The following is an 18,572-nucleotide window of genomic DNA, read 5'->3' as shown; positions in this document are numbered from 1 at the left end:
CCACAGTACAGCTAGTTGCCCACTAGGTGTCCTGCTATCACAGTGAAGCAGTGTGATACAAACTAGTGGGAAAATAGGACAAACGAGTTCCCAGTGGAAGGCTCTGCAACATGTAGCAGTACTTTGCTGATACAATATTAAAACGGTGAATTAGTTCTCCTGATCTGAAAGGGACAAGCCAAACTTACACTTTGCAAATGCTGAAATAAAGATCTGAATATGATATTATTTCTACTATGGATTTGGCAGACATCAATAAGCCAGTTTTATCATTATATTCAGTAATCTACAACAGGCTTCGTCTCCCAATCATCTAACATTATTTCTAACATTAAATGCATCCTAATATGTTTCACTCCCAATAACAATTTATTTCAAAGTCTTCCTTTCTTCATTTGCAGATATTTTAGAAACTTTACCTGGATTTCATAGCAAACAGAATATAATGTCCTCCATTAAAAAAACATCACTGTGCATCACTAGATTGCACCAGGACACTGACCCCTGGTGTTCAAAGTACTGTATTTAGTTCAGAAAAAACACTCTCTCTTAAAGTCTGCTGCCTTTCTTAGAATAAATAGGCCATAAACTAAACTTCAATCCAAGCTAATTGTTTTATGTTAAAGTGGAGTGGATTCTGAAACATACAAACAATGTAAAGAATGAAGAAAATGTGTTTTCTTCAACACTAATACACAAAAACAACACTACAGAAGTGATTAAAATAAATTTTATTTTGACAAACGTTTGGTTAAACTCACTTCGGGTAAGCTTCTCAGTCCACACAGCTGTTGCTGTCAGACTAAATATAGCTGTAATAAATCATTTGGCATAATATTCTGTTTATGTTTTATATGTACAGTTCAGAAGGCCACTTTCTTTACAGCACTACCAATAGGGTACATTTACACACATTAATAAACACACGATAAACCACGAAGACACCTGTTTTCCTTGTCAAAAATAATTACAATAATAATAATAAAAGCAATCCTGGTGGTGGCAAACAAAACAGCTGATTTTAGGCAGTTAAACTCCTTTCACTCATTTCCAGTCTTTTCTTTTTTTACTTCCATGAACTCTGGCTTATAGAACATTTTAAGAAATACAGTTAGTGTTGATATGTTGATGCAGAACTTGAAACTTGCCATGTCATCACTGTGCAGGCTCAAATCTCTTGGCTGGCGACGTCACTTTCTTCTGTTGAAAGCCTGGACAGAGAGGTGACAGTTTGTTACATTTCTATTACAGTCCTATAGAGACAAATAACGTAGAGATTTCAAAGTGCAAACCTGAATCTGCAAGCGTTAAGAGATTCAATTCTTCCTCCAGCTGCTCTGTGGCAAAATGGAGGTCTCTGTTAGGTACTGCGGGCAGAGAGCTGAGCAGGTCGTTACCTGGGAGACTCGGCTCCCCGAAGGGTCGCACACCGTTTGCTGGAACTTCAGGTAAACCTGAGATTGAATCTGGCTTCGATTCATCCAACAAAGATTTCAGCTCTTCCTCCAACTCATCCATGTCGTCATCTATAAACAACAAAACAAAACAAAACAAACCAAAACTAGCTTAGCTGTGAATGATTATTCACAACATTATTAAAGCTATAACACTGACAGAATGACACACCTGTGGTGGTCACGCCACTGGATATAGTTTGGTTCACCTCATCCTGAGTGTCACATAACTGGTGAGCAATGAAAAAGAGATGCATTTAGATGTTTGCTTAAGATGAAATAATCATAATAATAAAACATAATATAAAACATGAAGGGCCACCTCTTGGATTTGATCCACAAGGCTCTCAGCACGTTCCACAGTGACGTCCTTAAGAGACAGTCTCAGGGCAGACACACCAGCCTGATATGCTTGCATGACCTACACACACAGACACTTTAGATACTGCCAGCAGACTTGGCTCGCCAGAGAGAGGTTTATTCTGGATCTTACCATCTTATCTGTCTGGGACTGGGCTATTCTGTCCAGGATTGCTCTGATAGACTCCAGTTTGGCAAACAAGTTGTCTGCTCTCTTTTCTACCCTCTTGCGGCCTCTCAAACACCTTAGAGCCTTTGGAACAGACAGTGAATATTGCAACAAAACCATGTGCTGCATGATTAAGAATGATTAAGTAACAATGTGGGGTTTTCCAGGTAAACAATAGTAGTAGTAGTAGTAACCTGTGATTTCTTCCCTTCCTGCAGCAGGATTCTTGCTTCTTCTTTGCACCTGCACGAAGATAATGTGAAACATGTTCAACTTTGCAAGTAAACAGTTTCAGGCCAGAATTCCCCAACTGTTATTCATGTACTACACTCATATAGATTGTGTTGATTACAAATCATTCCCAAACTATTATTAATCAATACTAAATATTCAACTTCATATTTGAAGTATCAGACATACTTATCAGCCTCCAGCCCCAGTTTCTCCATTCGCTCTCCCAGCAGCTTCTCGCTTCTCTGCAAATGGTAGATGCCTATGTCCACATCACTGACTGGGGAGACACGGTCCTGCCCAGGCTGACAAAACTTAACTATCTGTAAAGACAACACAAGACAGTTGTTCTTAAACATACTTGTGCAAGTCAAGCGCATCGATCCAGGGTGAACAGTTTACAGGCTGGTTATGATTTACCTTCTCGCCTTCATGCAATGAAACTAACACTTGTTTGTCCCTCTGCAGCTGCAGGAGAGCCATGCACAGAGTGCTCTCATCAGCACAAACATCGGAGGAGAGGGTACAGAGTTCTTGAAAAGACAAGACAGAGCGGCTTGCAAATTCACTGCTCCGGTAGGCCCTGAGTAATTCAGCTGCTTTCTCCTGGAAAATATGAAGATACACTTTATTGCACACTCAGGGAAATTTAAATTTATCTTAGGTTTATCGTCACTTTATCGCATATGTTACTAACTGAGCTTAAGAGCATCCTTAAAGTCATTTGTGTCTAAATTACACATACAAATGCATGTATCAATAGAAGGAGAACGATAATACCACTTAAAGAACCTCCTCAGTCACTTATTACACCAGAACAGTGCACGTTGAAAACGCAAATAAAATAGTGCTGTGATGTGCTCTCTGGCCATTTAGTTTTGCACCACTACCAGGTCTCATTCGCAGACAGAGAGACTGAATCGGACTCTCGAAAATTCAACAATGAAGCAGCATCTTTGGTCTCCTATCTACATTACAGAGTCTAAGCCTTCTTAAAAAGTGCATCCTCTGCTGTAAGATGACAACAAAGGATTTTCACAAGCTCGCCAGGTAAGTGAACTGTCAATGCACACACCAAAGTATTTGTAAGAGCTGAAGTACTTGGTGCAGGTGTTTTCAATGATAAGTAGACTATGATGTCCAATGACAAAATATACCTGCCATCGTAAACATAGTGTTCCATTTAACATATGACAGACAGGAGAAAGGAAACCATCTGACATAGTTGCAAGTTTAAACCAGTTTACAGTGTTACCACAATGTTGGAACAGGCATCCGCTGAAACAGAAAACTGAAAGCAAAGACGTCTTCAGATAAACTGTTCTGCAATAAATGTAAATGTATAACTAATCTGGAAAGATCTCGGCAGGTAGATTATAATCATCTGATCTACGTTTGTGATCTGGCCACATTTGGTACTTGGTGAATCCCTGACTTTGACAAACCTTCACTAACTCAATGACAACAAAAGACTCCTCCAAAGGCACCCGGTTGCTTCCCAGGAGAGTGGAGAAGGTCCATTTCAGAGGCTTCACCAGCAGCAGGCCCACACCCCAGGACAGCCAGCCGCAGTCCACATTGGCAGCAAACTCTGACTCCCTCTGTATCTTCCCACATCTGGGACAAGTTAAAGTACAGGACATGTAACCAGACAGACGGAAACGATCAGCAGAGGCTGAGCTGACGAGGTGGCACTTACCTGGCCATGGACTGGATGACAGTCGATAAGCCCAGCGGTGTCTTCTCTTTCCTCCTGAAGGTCTGACTGAGGTCTTGCAGATTGACACATACAGAGCCGCGGTCCCTGCAGGTCTTTAGGACCAGAGCCGTCCAGAAGTCCATCTTACTGTCCCAGTCCGACGCGTTGACATCTCGGCTCTCCTTGAAGTCGGAGAACAGAAAATTCATCCGCTCGTCGTCGTCCCACTCAGGTGCCAGGGTCATCACGGTGCAGTCCAACTAGTGTAATACCCGAGGTTAAATTTAGATTAATCTCTATACTAAAGAGACAGTTAGGCAGCTAACGCTAGCTAGCTTACAACCTAGTTAATGTTAGCTAGCAACATCCACTTTCAGCCCCGTGCTCTCACCAGAAACAAGTATCACCACCGACCGATAAATACACTAAAAGCCCCGATATCGTCCTGGCATTAGGTTAGCTAACATGTCACTGTCAGCAGCCAAAAACAAACTATCATTGCAGTATGATTCACTGAAATGTGCCTGACCCCAGCTAACATTTCGTTTACCAACAACACACGGTTTCATGTGTCTATAATTGAGAACCGGTGCGGAAAGCGGTGATAGGAAGTCCACAGCCTGTCGGTTGTTTCCACCCACTCAGACAATGTGAAACGCAAAACAAGCGCACCCAGGACGCTGCTCACGAACACCGAGTTTGCGTCCTTTATGCGCATCCAAGCTAGACACGCTGTGTCCTCCTAACATGTAGTAATAAAATAATAAAATGTGACTTTCTGCCCATTTCTCTTGTTACAATGGTGCTTTACATGTAAATATATAGTCTACAACTCGGAGTCCGTCACAGACAATATTCGGATTTATCATCAAATGCACACACTTTGTAGGACAAATCATAACATATTGCTTTGTAACAACAAATAACAGGACCATGGAGTCATATGCAGGATTTATTTATACTCCCTCCCCATCCACCATTCCATGTGCAAATCTATACAACAACAATTAAATACAGTATGGGACTATGCATTACAAATATAGAATAGGATTAGATCGTTATTTTTTATTATAACTTTAATGTACATTCCCCCAAAAATCCTCACTGTCTTGAATCATGGCGGCATTTGGAATTTGGCACTATAATAAACTAAATAAAATCCAGAAATATGCCTTAATAACTAGTAATAACGCACTACAAGAAGGTGCACAATATGAATACATTTTGGGGCCTTCATTGAGTTTGCTCATGCCTCAGGACAGCTCTGATCGCATGGTGTTATTGCAGGAATATCCAACATCCAAAACAATTTCAAAGGTATCTCACATTTAAAGACAAACATAATGAAGGATTGAAAGTATTGCAATTGCAAGTATTGCTCATTTTACACAATTATAGTTTTTATACAGTGTCATGCACAATGCCATTCAGATGAACTACACTGTTTACCTTACAAAACCTCATCCAGTGAACAATGCAGTAGATGCACATGCACGTCATTTTTAGTAAAGTACAATATACAGTATAATACCTTCAAAAAATAATTGGCTGAGAAATATTTTCTTTTGGCAGAACAGAAACAGTGATGCAACTATGATGTGACGCTCATGTTGGCATGTTACTAATGCTGTACTGTATATTATCACATGATTTCATTCAGATGTTAAGGGACAGTGCATAAAAATAGATTAATCATTTCGTCAGTTACCTTGGTTAAAACATCAGGATGAGCTGCAGACCTAGTTACATGGCTTAACATTTTGCAGTCCTGTTTATTTGGCACGCACAGATAAATGCTCAGAGAAACCTCCCCTCTCTTTGACATGTCTACTTGGCACTGAGATCCACCACCAGGTGCTGGTAGGCCAAGGTGTTTCCTTTGAAGCTGGCCGCCAGCAGAATGTCCTTGTTGTCGACGGATACCAAACTGAACGCTCTCGGGGCTCTCATGTTGAGCTCCTGGAAGGGCTGAAAGCGCTGAGTGAGATCGTCCCACAGGTACACCCTGGAGAAGGAGAAATCACTTCCGAGAATGAGGTACTGGCGGAGGCCCACTGTGAAAGGATACACCGCCATTGAGCCCCTAGAGGGAAGAGTCTGGATCTCCACAAAACGCTGCCCTTCCCAGCGGAGAATCTTGGAGTCACCAATGAAACGCGTGAGGCAAAGGTAAAGAACTTTCCTCACCCAAAAGTGCTTTACCATCTGCACGTCGGCCAGCTCTGTGATTTGGGAGTAGAAAGTAAACTGCTTCTGGCTTCGGTTCCACTGGTAAACCACTGGTGGCTGAGAGGCGCTGGACAGGATGAGGTGAGGCTTTCCCACAACATCAAGGAACTCCACATGGGTGTCCCGATGCCAGGGATGGAGAGACTGATGGGAGTAAAAGCCATTGCTGTTCCAGCGATAAATGCTGGTGGAGCCGGCCTTGGAGCTATCTGCCACTACAAAGTACCACTCTCCATCCAGTTGGAAGGTCTCCACGAAGTTGGGCTTCCTCACTCGAGTGGTGTCTATGTCTTGGATCTTTACAAAGCGCTGTGGGTCTTCTTCCCACCTGTGATAAAGAAAAGGTTGTCATAGTATATAAAGACAAAAACAACAGAGAATCAATTGCATTAAATGAGGCAATGTTTTACAAACTCCAGCTGCAAGTTTACCGTACAGACATATAAGTGATGTCAATCTCTTTGTCTAAATCTTAGCAAGAAGGCAAACAACTGTATTTCCCCAAATATCTATTGCTTTGAGGCCTTTTCATGTGGAAAGTTCCACAAGATGTTAGCTGCATGCAAGATCAAGTTAACAATAAAGTCTCACTTGTAAATATGAGATCCACCAAAAAGTTGAGCCACAACCATGTAAAGTGTGTTGTTTATCACCACTGGTTTGCAGTAAACAGCAGAGCGAGCTGCAGGAAAGATAAAAAGCATAAGGTTTTTGTTTTTTTTTTAAACAAAGCATTGTACAATTTCTATGCTTTTTCAGACTGCATCTTACAAGTAATGTTGTGAAACCTCCTGAAGACCATCTCCACATGGTCCCATACATACAAGGTGCAGAACCCTGAATCAGGCTGAGCAAACGCAACAAACTGGTCTCCATTGAATACGTAGGACTCCACTGACACGGAGTGGAAAGGGAACGTTTCATAAACAGCAAAATCTATAAGAAGGCAAACAAGAAGTTACAGAGTGGCATTAAGTATTACAAAGTGTTCAAAAGAGGACGAGGCTTAAGGTGAAACCTGCACTAATGCAGTTGAAGTCTCGTGGCGCAAGATCGTGGATTCTGCGTCCCTGGAATTCAAAGGGGCTTGCACAGTAGATGGTGGGAACAGAGGTGTTAGTCTTCTCCATCCAGTCTACCAGCCATTTGATTTTACAGTCACAGCGGAAAGAGTTCCCACGCAGGTCTCTGAGTGGCAGGTAAGAAGTAGAAAAAATATGTCAGGCCAAACGTCAAATGCTCAAACATAAATCCACTAAACCTTCTTCAGTATGGACAGAATAAAAAAACAGGGAAGAGAAGTGTGTGGTTTGAGATAGAGGCCACATGTTGGAGCCAAGTTGTTTGGGAAAGCCTGAGAAACCAGTGTTTTGTGGTGTCAGACTGAGAGGTCAAAGCTCTCTGGATGTCAAGACACTGTTTTGATCTCAGTGAAGGTGCACTTACAAGTCTGTGAGGATGTCCAGATGTTTGAAGAGATCTCTCGGCAGCTGCTGCAGGTTATTGTTTGAGAGAGATCTGAAAGAAAAAATCCATAAAGAGAGATAGTTATGATTACAGCTTGCTTGTATCGTCTGTAATTGCTAAAGGAACCGTCTTCATCTCGGTAGCTCTATAAAATACTTACAGATGAGTCAGTGATTTGAGTCCTCTGAAGGTATACTTTGATAGAGCCTGGATGTCATTATTCTCAATGAACCTGAGTCGAGAACAAACCAGTCATATATCACACAGTGATGATAAACCAAGTAAGATTAAATGTCACGCTTGTTTGGAGAGGAGCAGGTGTTGTTTGTGCCGGATACAAATAAACAACCATTGTTTTAGTAATAGCAGAGTCTGCTTCGGGTGGATTTATGATCAAAAGGTAATGATGTCTATTTTTAGGACGTCTGAGTTGACAGCAAATGAGGATGTGACAATCATACATGGGTTCTGAAAACATAGGTACACAAGGAGATAAATCCTCCAGGTACATCCTCTTTATGTTATTTATGTGGTTGTTTCTCATTTCGTGATTTTGATTTATATTTGATGGACACTAATAAAATCAACGTACTCACAGAAAAGAACAGAGAACATTAGATGGTGTCTAATGAGAAAAGCTCGTATCATGACTGTGATTAGTGGGATAGAAAGGAGACATAGAGTGCAGCGAGCATCTCTGTCAGCGTCATTTGATCCTGTCCTGTCTCTGTTTTGGTCTATTGATAGTTGCGGACATATACAGCATGTGCAGACTCTCTGGAGCTGGCTGGGTATGAAAACACAACTTTACATTAACATTCATAGCAGGTAGTGACAGTAGTGGCTGTGATGCAGAGAGGTGTAATGGTTGGTCTGCAGCCAGAGCCACACACAACGCACAGCCTGAGGCATGGCCACCACTGAGAGCTCAACAATTAAAGCCATCAGCTAACTACTTTCTAGCCCATCAATCCATAGAATAGCATATTCAGCTTTATCACACCACAGAGGCAGCGCGCTTGCTGTCGTGGGAGGATTTATTCTCAGTTCTACCTTTGGCAGTCTCTCACATACTGCAGAGACCAATCCTGAAATATTACAATGCTGCTTTAACTCTGATTACTTTTATTCACGGAGAAATGAACCTACTTAGAGTTATTGTAATAATCATTCAGATTAGTAAACAACAGATGACACAAAACAATCTCAAATGATGATAGTACAAGAATGTTGCCTTAATGTGGGCTGATTAGATGGTAAAATATAATCAATATATTATTTCTGTTTTAAAAAGTTACATAGTTGTTAGTTTTTTCTCCTGTCAATCCAGTATTATTTTAATATAAAGTCAGGTGCACCACAACACAGCACACAAGTGATTGTGAGATACTTACAGGTACTGAAGGTGAGACAGACCAGCAAACGCATCGTCAGCAATTGTGGTGAATGTGTTGGAGTTCAAGAGCCTGTAGAAAAGGATCAACAATGTTTAAATTACTAAAGCTAGGAGCAAACATCTGGACAACTGATGAGCAATTTCCAGATGCTTTCTAATAAATAAATAATCATAAAAAACATTTGTAGCCTCAATCCTATACAACTTTCACAGCATATAAATATAATTATAAGGTTAAAGTTCTGAACAATTTGAAATGTACACAAACACAAAACTACACACACACACACACACACACACACACACACACACACACACACACACACACACACAATGTCCTCAGATGCAATCTGAGGAGATAAATAGCCCTTTGTCTGGCACAGCAGAACTGAAGGGAGTCAGTCATTGGCAATGACACTGATACAGAGCCACTTCACTCTTATTACTGCTATGTCACCACTGTTTTCAATAACCATTCATTTCTAGTGGCTGAAGTTCGTCTATTGTCACTGCCAAAACAAAAGACGTCTGCATGTGCTTCAGCATCAGCTGTGTGGACACGTACCTGTGGTACACAGTGTTGTGATTACATTTTTAAATGTTCCCACCCTCAACCTTTTTTTGCGAGAAACACTGAATCAGGACGTTTTATACTATTAATGCTTGGTTGTGGGTCGAGCACTCACAGGAACTGCAGCAGTTGAAGGTGCGAGAAAGCTCCCTCTGGGATTGTAGTAAAAGCTGCGTTCACCATCGTCCTGTTGAGACAAACGACATCAGTTATCATCAGCGTGTCTTCTTGATGTGAGAATGCAGATTAGCCAGTGTTACCCCATGTGTTTATGATAGAAATTGGAAAATGTCAGTATTGACCAGGTCATTTGTAAAAGCCCTTATTCTCTTGCATCTTAACTCTTCCACAGAGGACGAAATCCTTCAGAACTAGGTCACATAACTTTCTTCTTCACTTTTTTTCTATTGTAAAATGAGGACACCTCCACTGGCCTGTGCTTTTGAAATCCCTCAACTGTTTAAACTCACTATTGAATCCTTGAGCTGTGAGGAGTCAGTATTAGATGATGGGAGCACCTGGTAACCTCAAGAAAACATAACCTTCCCACATCAAGTGTTAAGCGCTCCACTTCACTTCATTATATGTACTCCAGTAGTGGAACGTATGTCTTCATGATTAAACCTCTCATAGGAGCAGATCTCCTGCAAAGAGGAGTCTATTGTTAGTATTCCTCCCTGGAGCTTGACAGGATTGTGCTGCTGGGCTCCCTAAACTATGTTCAGCACTGTACAGTAAAGAAACCTTATTATTATTGATGTTATTAATATGTAATGTTGTCTGCTATGCGGCTCTCATTGCAAATGCAGAAACACGCTGCACAATGATAGCATCATTAGGAAACTTACAGTGTTTCTATATGACAAGATTTTATGCATCATTACATAATGGAGGGTGACATCAGTGATGAAGCCATCTGTACTAGTCTGCATACTGTTGAGACATAACAGGGTATGATAAGATGCATTTGGTGAGTGAAACATGACACAGATATGACTTTTGGACTCACAGAGAGATGATGCCAGGGGGGAAGCTCTTGGGGATAGCCTTGGTGTCCACACAGAAGGCACTGTCTTTGGTGCAGGAGCAAGTCGCAGGACAGCGGGGGATCTTGGGGGCTCTCCTGGCACTTGATTCCCTCGGCAGGCACAGGCACAGACACAGAACCAACACGCACATCATCCATCTCGGCCCAAGCTCCAGCATCCTTGGGCAGGAGGAGCGGGAAGCCATGTGAGCGAGCTTCTTGAAGTTTGTCCTCAAGTGGCTTGTTGAGACGCGACTGTCAGCTTGCCTACAACCCCAGCAGTTCTGATAATGCTAAGCACAGAGACAGCACGAGAGAGAGAGAGAGAGAAATAGGGGATGGGTGACAGAGATAGGAACGGAGGGAGGAGGGAGAGAAAGTCCTGTGCATCCTCGGTGGGTGTGTAGAGCTCTGCAGCTTTCCTGGATCTGTGCAGCCTCTGTCTGTCTCCGCCAGGAGCTGCTGCCAGCGTGCACACTGCAGAAATGACGAGCAACACTGCCCTCTCCACACTTGGACCTGTAGGCAGTGTCGCTGACAATGAATTATTTACTACTGCACAGGCAGAAACCCTTAAAACCAAAGCAGCAAGGAAGAAAGGGTTACATCAGTGATCATACTGGCAGGAGACGGCATGCTCTGTGGACGTCTTATCAGGTGTGAAGTTGTGTCAAGCTGCTGTATTCATGAGAGCAGACAAGGAAACATCAGGGAAAATGTGTGTGCATACATTAGTGTGTCAGTGGCTGCGTGTGTGGGAGGGTGTTTATGTTCTGGCAGTTTCTAAACAGCAACCAGTGCTGTGATTATCTGAAAGCAAGAAGGTACCCACACAAAATGAAAAGAAATTTAAGAACAGCGTATTGATAAAAATCTGTATTAAGACCACACAGTAGTATTACACGTTTCAAATGTGCATTTCATAAACATTACATTAAAAACAATTAAAATCAATCATCAATTAAACTAAAGACTATTTCTTCATTTGGTTGTTTTTGTCAACAAATGGAAGTGAAAACTGCCCATCACATCTTTGTTTGTAATAATTTAATGTATCATTTAATTATGTTTTGTTAAATGTGTGTCAATTAATGTATCTGCTTGGGAATTGTATTGTTTGCATTGCTTTATATTTTTACATTGAATTCAAATAAAACCATCAACACAAATATTTTTAAAACTGTCTGGAACTGGTTAATGTTTTGAAGATGTTTTGAAGATGACTATACATATATATATATATATATATATATATATATATATATATATATATATATATATATATATATATATATATATATGGTACATGTCTTTGGTTGCTTGTGTGCACTTATTTTAACAAGTTTAACTAGACATCCCAGAATCAGGTGAAAACAGTACACAGCGTTCAGTGGACAGTAACAACAAGTAAAGGATTTTGTTATGAATAGATTTTCATGCACTAATAACCAAGAAGCAAAATACCCATAATCAGATATACAGAATGGAAACGTTTCTGCCAACTCACTCTCAGTACTGACTGATGACACCAGAGAGCGCTGCAGACCATAAGATCAAATCAGTGCATGGGATGGGGCCTTGCAGACAGTGGCTCAATGTACATTGTCAGAGCTGTAGCCTCAGTGCCAGGCATTACCAGGCTTCCTGCACAAGGGGTCTGTTGTCACACAGAGTCAGCAGAGAAACCCTGCAGCATAGTGTCTGTCCAGGTCTCTGCACATTGTGCCCAACCCACATTGGCAGCACAGATGTTTTCTTTGCCCAGGGAAAGTTTGATGTTCCAAAAGCTCAAGTGTTTTTGAACAGAAAAGCGTCTAGTCTGTAAATCTGTGGATCCTGGCTGTAGCACACAGTTTCACAGAGTGTGACAACATCATGGGTGGTACCTCTTTGTGCTTATCTATTTTATTTACCTTCTTTTGTTCATGTTGTGCTCTGGTGCGATTGCGTGCATCTTATTTTTTTTTCCTTTTCTTCTAACTGTATTTGTGGCTTTATGTAAGTCATGCTCAGTGAGAAGCAGTTAATGCCTGAGCTTACTCCTTGCCGAGCTCCACCCAGTCCAAACCTCCGGTGGGAACCAGTATAATTGCATGGCACAGACAAGTGAGCATGAAAGAGCAGCTGGAAAGCCTAACATGCCTCACGTGAGGAAGATGAATCTGAAATGCATCCATTAATCCACTAAATTTTCTCTATACAAGTCGACTTACTAAATCACAGGTTTGAGTTCAAAATGCTGTTTTGGAAAATGTGCTGTGGGAAACAAATCAGTAGTCACAAGGAGCAAACATGGTCTCATCTTCAGCAACAACTGCTTTATATTTTACAGTGGTTGAACCCTTAAAACATAGTTTGACTTGTTAGGAAATACATTTAATTACTTTCTTGCCTGAAACTAGATGAGAAGTGAAGAGTGAGACCAGATTTGTGAAATATGAAGATAGCAGCCCCTCAGCTGGACTTAACAGCCTTCAATTAAAAATAAAATGGATTTATTAATGTACAGATTGCTAACTAGTTTCCAACTAACAAATCGCTAAATTCAAACAAAGCCTCACAAAGAATGGCTAAGGTTAGCTGTAGTTTTAACCCACGGAGGTAAGACTCACAACAATATTCAATTGCTTCAAAGCCTCCAGTTTAATAACTGCATGCAATCATGGACAAAACAGGTATTACTTTATGTGGAAAAAATAGGACACTGCAGTAAAGAAACTTGTGGCAGGAAACCCAACAGGTCTGGACTTGCTCGCTGTTTGTGTGGCGAAAACATTCAAGTGTACGAGTGCATGAAGCTTATTTTTTACCACAATGGGTTGAACTTCAATTATTGGATTAATTAAATATATTCTTAAGCTAATTTAAACTAGCAAAATAATTATATTGACTCAGTATTAATCCACCCAATCTCACTTTTTACATCATACATTCCTACGAGTAGTCAGTGCAGCTACAGCACAGCTCTCAGTCAGGTACTGAGCGGCATTAACAGCTGCGTCTCTTGAGTTTTATATCAGTTATAATACAGGAAAAGTTCAGCCAAGTTAGCACTCACTCTCAGAGCTGAACATTAGAAGGAACATTTGGCCAAAAAATAGTCAGCGAACGTCACAAATTGTTCCTGTTCCTTTGCCAGCCTCTCAAAGCCTCCTTCTATCCTCTCCTGTTTGGCACATGTGTATTCTAAAATGAGAGCGTTTTGCCTCTACATCCGCCAGCCTTGCCTCAATGCTGTTTGGACAGGTTTACGTCAATGTTGCAGTTGCTGACTTTTTTCATTTGGGTTTCAAACCCACATCCTATTCTGATTATGGACCAAGGAGCCTGAAAAGACCTCTCAGTCTGTTTCCATGTCTGTTTAGTTTTCACAGTGGGGCCTTCGAGTTGCACAGGAAGCAAGAAAAAACAAAGTGGAAAAAAAAAAAAAAAGATGAAATATGTTTCACCTCAGTTCTTTCAGGGAAAATCCCAGCCTGAGGCTGTGTGCTTTAACCAGGACTCACTGAGGTGTAGAGATTTCAGTCAGACATGTACGCACACGTTATAATGTGTCTATACTGTAGATATTGTACTGTTGGAGACATGAAAGCAATATGTCTGCAACTCCTCTGCAATTCTTTATGCACAGTAAATCACAGAGGTGGACATGGAGGTGATTATGAGGCACTAAATCATTATCTTAAGCCCCTTCACCAGTCCACTGGCTCATACTGTGGATGCCAGTTATTCAGCTGCCCAGCTGTCTGAGGACAAGTTGACATCAGATGTCCTCCCTGGTGAGTCAGGAGACACTGGAGGAACACTCACATGTAACCAGGAAATTCAATAAGGTGTTTGTCACATCAAACCTTGCTGAGCACAACTCTGTCATGTTTGATGAGTCTGTCTTTAACAAGGAATCATGGAGGTTGCAAACATGCCAATGAAATTCCCATTTCTTTAATATTTGACAATAAATGTCAAGCCCTCGGGACAAGTCTTTTTAACAGCAATGAGACCTGTTAAAATGAAACAGCTGTGCTAAAGTGTAGGACACCTTTTGAATTTCATATCTAACTGTGCCAAGAAAACAACCATCCCAAATTGCCCTTATCCCTCGCGCCGCTCTGTAAGTGCGGCACAGTCACTGGAAGGTATGTCAGCCAATCTCATCCCAGGCTCAATTCAATTAAAGAGAGTACAAAGACATATGGCTCAGGGGCAAGTGATATGATTAGAGTCCTGTGTGCAATGACGCTGCTGCCTTGATTCATACCCTCTCTTATCTGGTCTCTAACAGAAACAGGACTTCAAGCTGAAACAAGTGAGCCACAGAGGGCTCCCTGAGGTGGGCTGCTATCCTATAGAGGCTATGAATGCCTCCCCCAAACAAATCTCTTACAATCAACAGGCCATATCGTCAAGGTGGAAACTGACTGCAGTCACAGAACAATCAAGAATCAAACAAGTGTTTATTTTTCTGATAATCAGAATTCTGACATGTTGAGACTCAAGGGAGCAGGAAAATTCCTCCAACCCAAAAGCCACGCTGCTATCTTAGCTTTCATTCGGGACAATGCAGGGAAGCAACTGTACCCTAGACCTTCTTCCCCCACCCTTGCGCCAAGCTGCCATAAAAGACAGGTGATATGCCTCTCGGGACAGGGATGTTTCGAAGGAATGCGTGTGCAGGTATTCTGCTGCCTGTGGAGACTATGGAGAAAGGCTGAGCGCACCAGTTGATCCTGTTTGATAAAGGCCCTGACAGGCCCAGATTATATGTCTCAGCCTGGAGGAGGTGTCTGTGTCTCATTCCTGCGCTGAAGAAAGTCGATCTGGTGGGAAAGACGGGGCCGTGCCTGTAGGCGTCAGTTTTTGTATGGGCGCCAACACACACCTTGTCAGGCAGACACCACTACCACTACCCCCTCTCCACCGCACTGCTAGTTCAACACCAAACAAACATCCTCACCCATCTCATTTACCTGACCACACCCATGCCTACAGACACCATAAATACTCTGCGAGTCATGCCATAAATGTATTTTGTGCTACAAGGAAGTACAGAAATGTTTGCCTTAGACTTTTCCAGTCATGTCTGTTACACTTTAACAGGCTTTATTTAGCAAACTATGCTGTAGACAGTTCTTTCCATGTGGGGTACCAATGAAATACCAATCACAGAAGTACAGTGCATAAGGGGGTAACAAATTGGTAGGTCTAAAATAACTGGCACTGTAAGTAATAAAGTAACATTGAAGTGTGTGTAGGTGGCTGTGTAACCATTTGATGGATGACCATTACATTTAGTGACTCGTTTGACAAGGATGTGTGTTTTTTATGACCAAAAACCAGACAAAAGTCATTTCAATCATGTAAATCAGCCTCAGCTGAACTGTGTGTTCATGGTATAAACATTATATCTGCATGCTGAGTGTGTTGGCATGCTGGTATTAGCATAGCTTCGCAGCCTGGATACCTTATACTTCCTCTGAAAAACTATAACCATTGTAACCACTGTTTGATTTACCCATATTCAAGCTCTATAATTACAGTGAAAATGAGTGAACAATAGCATACTGTAACTGCGAGCCTCCATGCTTAACGTGGAGTGATTTGCCCTGATTACAGTTTTTTATAGTTTACACCATACTTGATATTTTTTTAAAACTCTAATTTCATACTCATTAAAGTATTCCACTGTTTCAAAAGCAGTGGTGTACATGTTGTAATTTAAAGCATAATGCTGATGGTGTGGTGAACACACGCTTCCCAACAAACTTAGTTGCTTATGGGTTTTGTGATGTGGAGGAAAGAAGGAAAGGGGCAGTGACTCAAAGACAATAGTGAGACATGCAGTGAGTGACAGGCCATGCCCCAGGCTCGCCCCTTCTGTCATGTCTGTCCCACAGGGAAACCAGGGCACTGGGGAGCTGTCATATAGACAGATCCCCGAGCCCTCTGTGGACTCCTCTGTGGAGCTAGAAACATCAATAACCAAAAGAGCACAGTTGAGACGAGGACATGGACTGCCTGTCACTTCTACTTCAGGGAGTTAACAGAGGGTTCACTACCAACACTCTGACATCCACTCACATTTTATTTACATCCTTGAAAGTATTACATATTTTGTTCTGATAAAAATATGTCCTCAAGAGTGAACTACACCCAAAGCCACAGTGGCCGCATTTAGTCACATAACATCTGGTCATCATTTTAACCACAGTTAACGAGGGTGTGGAATCTGTCAAAGTGCGCAAACAACAGAAAATTAAAATTCCTCCTCTGTTTTGAAAAAAACAATGCATGGTGCACTGGAGCTAAGCCTGTCTGCTGCGGTAGCCCACGTAGTTAATGTCTGAACTGTCTGAGGTCTACTTTTTATGCACTCAGCACAGAGAGGAATGCCAAGACAAGAGACATGTCTCCTTCACCTTGCACATGGACACCGGCCAATATGATATTCACAAGTTCTAGTCTTGTACTGCTTTAACCCCCTTCACACTGTGTCTTTATGTACATCCACAGCTCCTCTCCAATAATGTCTCCTCCCTCTTACCCATAAATAATCAGTTCATTTGTGAGGAGATGGAGGTGCACAACAGCAGGCTGATGTCACCACTTGTTGTTTCCAGGAGGTTCAAATACTCAGACACACACAATAACACCAGCATCAGCCTCCCGAGACAACCTCTCCTGAGTGAAGCTGAGAAACGATCTGATTGACATGTCTCCTCGGTAGGGTGGCAGAAAGTTGAAGGGCAGGTTATCTGTCCTACCTGACACGAAACACATGGTGAAGATTAATAGAGAGGCTCAGGCTTTTCCCTAGACCTGGAGACGATGATCTTAAAGGGGAATAAATCACACCATCTCTGGTAAACAGGAGCAGTTCATCCAACAAGCCACAAAGGAAACATGTTACTGAATTTCACAGTGGTTAAACAGTTTGCAGATGATATGCTTATATTTAGTTTTATTTAGATTTTCAAGATGGGATAATTGACCTGAAGGCAGCCAATTCAAGGTACTGTGTGCAGTTGACTAAAATAAAGAAAATCCAGAATAGTAGTTTGTCAAAGATGACACAAAGCAGAGTCTTTTTAAAAAAAGTTTTCCATATTTAAATGCTAACATTTAGCTCCAAATAATGACAATGACAATAGAAATGTTTGCCGTGCTGATAATTGTAGTTCAGGTTGTTAGCATGCTAATTAGCATAAAACACAAAGTACGTAATTTCCTGAAAACAGCGTCCTCTTTCACCCTTTAACATTATACGTGTGCATTAAATACCAAAATCCATCAAATTCATGTATTGTAATATGATTAGTTATACTTCACTTACATTCATCTTATTAGCAAAAGTAAACTGTTAAAAGAAGCCACTGGTTTAAATCCACAGTATATTAAGCTGGCAAGAGCTCTGCTCCACCAAACTCTTCCTGTACCATGTGTCAGAAGTGAAAACACTCTCCACCCTGGCATCTCAACCACAGCACAGAGGTGACTACATTACTATACTTCTCTCAGAAACTATGGGCTCATACTGTATATTGATAACCATAAATAATGCTGGTGTTCACTTACAAATACCAGCAGCTTCAAGTCACCAAACCGATGTCAAGGATCTGTCCTCCATTAACAAACTGCTCGTCTCGCCTGCTGTAATACAGTATGTACAGAAGGCCAACTACGCTGACCTGAGCTGTAAGAGCTGGCTTTTAAAAAGGGTCGAGAGCCAGTCGTGCTGTGCTGCTGATTTTACCCTGTTGCATGGAGACTGCAATCCAGGTGATGCATCAGCCAATGGCAGGAAGCCAGAGCCAGACACAGGCATCAAGGTTGGTGTGGCTGATAGATGGAAGAGTAGCGCCAGCACTTGCCAAGCCATTCTCACCACCATAAATTACATGTTTACTGCCGGACAGCACCTCTCAGTGCTCGCCAACATTTCTTCTGATGTCAGCAGCTCATTATCATATCT

The 18,572-nt window shown here is 41.6% G+C and overlaps 2 protein-coding genes across 2 annotated transcripts; both read right to left on the bottom strand.

Moving 5' to 3' along the window:
• Positions 1-716: 716 nt before the first annotated feature.
• On the bottom strand, positions 717-4,473 carry chmp7 (charged multivesicular body protein 7). The gene is made up of 10 exons (XM_026342287.1): positions 3,914-4,473; positions 3,660-3,831; positions 2,635-2,820; positions 2,404-2,537; positions 2,178-2,226; positions 1,948-2,067; positions 1,777-1,875; positions 1,627-1,684; positions 1,293-1,526; positions 717-1,211 (listed from the first exon to the last, which is right to left on the bottom strand). The coding sequence occupies exons 1-10, from the start codon at positions 4,156-4,158 to the stop codon at positions 1,156-1,158; spliced, it is 1,353 nt and encodes a 450-aa protein (XP_026198072.1). The 5' UTR covers positions 4,159-4,473; the 3' UTR covers positions 717-1,155.
• Positions 4,474-4,865: 392 nt separating this feature from the next.
• Positions 4,866-10,937, bottom strand: lgi3 (leucine-rich repeat LGI family, member 3). The gene is made up of 9 exons (XM_026342286.1): positions 10,586-10,937; positions 9,692-9,763; positions 9,004-9,075; positions 7,770-7,841; positions 7,589-7,660; positions 7,161-7,330; positions 6,914-7,078; positions 6,734-6,824; positions 4,866-6,470 (listed from the first exon to the last, which is right to left on the bottom strand). Exons 1-9 carry the CDS (start codon positions 10,807-10,809, stop codon positions 5,741-5,743), a joined length of 1,668 nt encoding a protein of 555 aa, XP_026198071.1. The 5' UTR covers positions 10,810-10,937; the 3' UTR covers positions 4,866-5,740.
• Between the last annotated feature and the right edge of the window lie 7,635 nt (positions 10,938-18,572).

The sequence above is a fragment of the Anabas testudineus genome, chromosome 9, assembly GCF_900324465.2.
Source record: "Anabas testudineus chromosome 9, fAnaTes1.2, whole genome shotgun sequence".
In the NCBI taxonomy this organism is placed as follows: domain Eukaryota; kingdom Metazoa; phylum Chordata; class Actinopteri; order Anabantiformes; family Anabantidae; genus Anabas; species Anabas testudineus.
The sequence above is the reverse complement of the archived record's forward strand: the minus strand, read 5'-3'. Positions and strand labels throughout refer to the sequence as shown.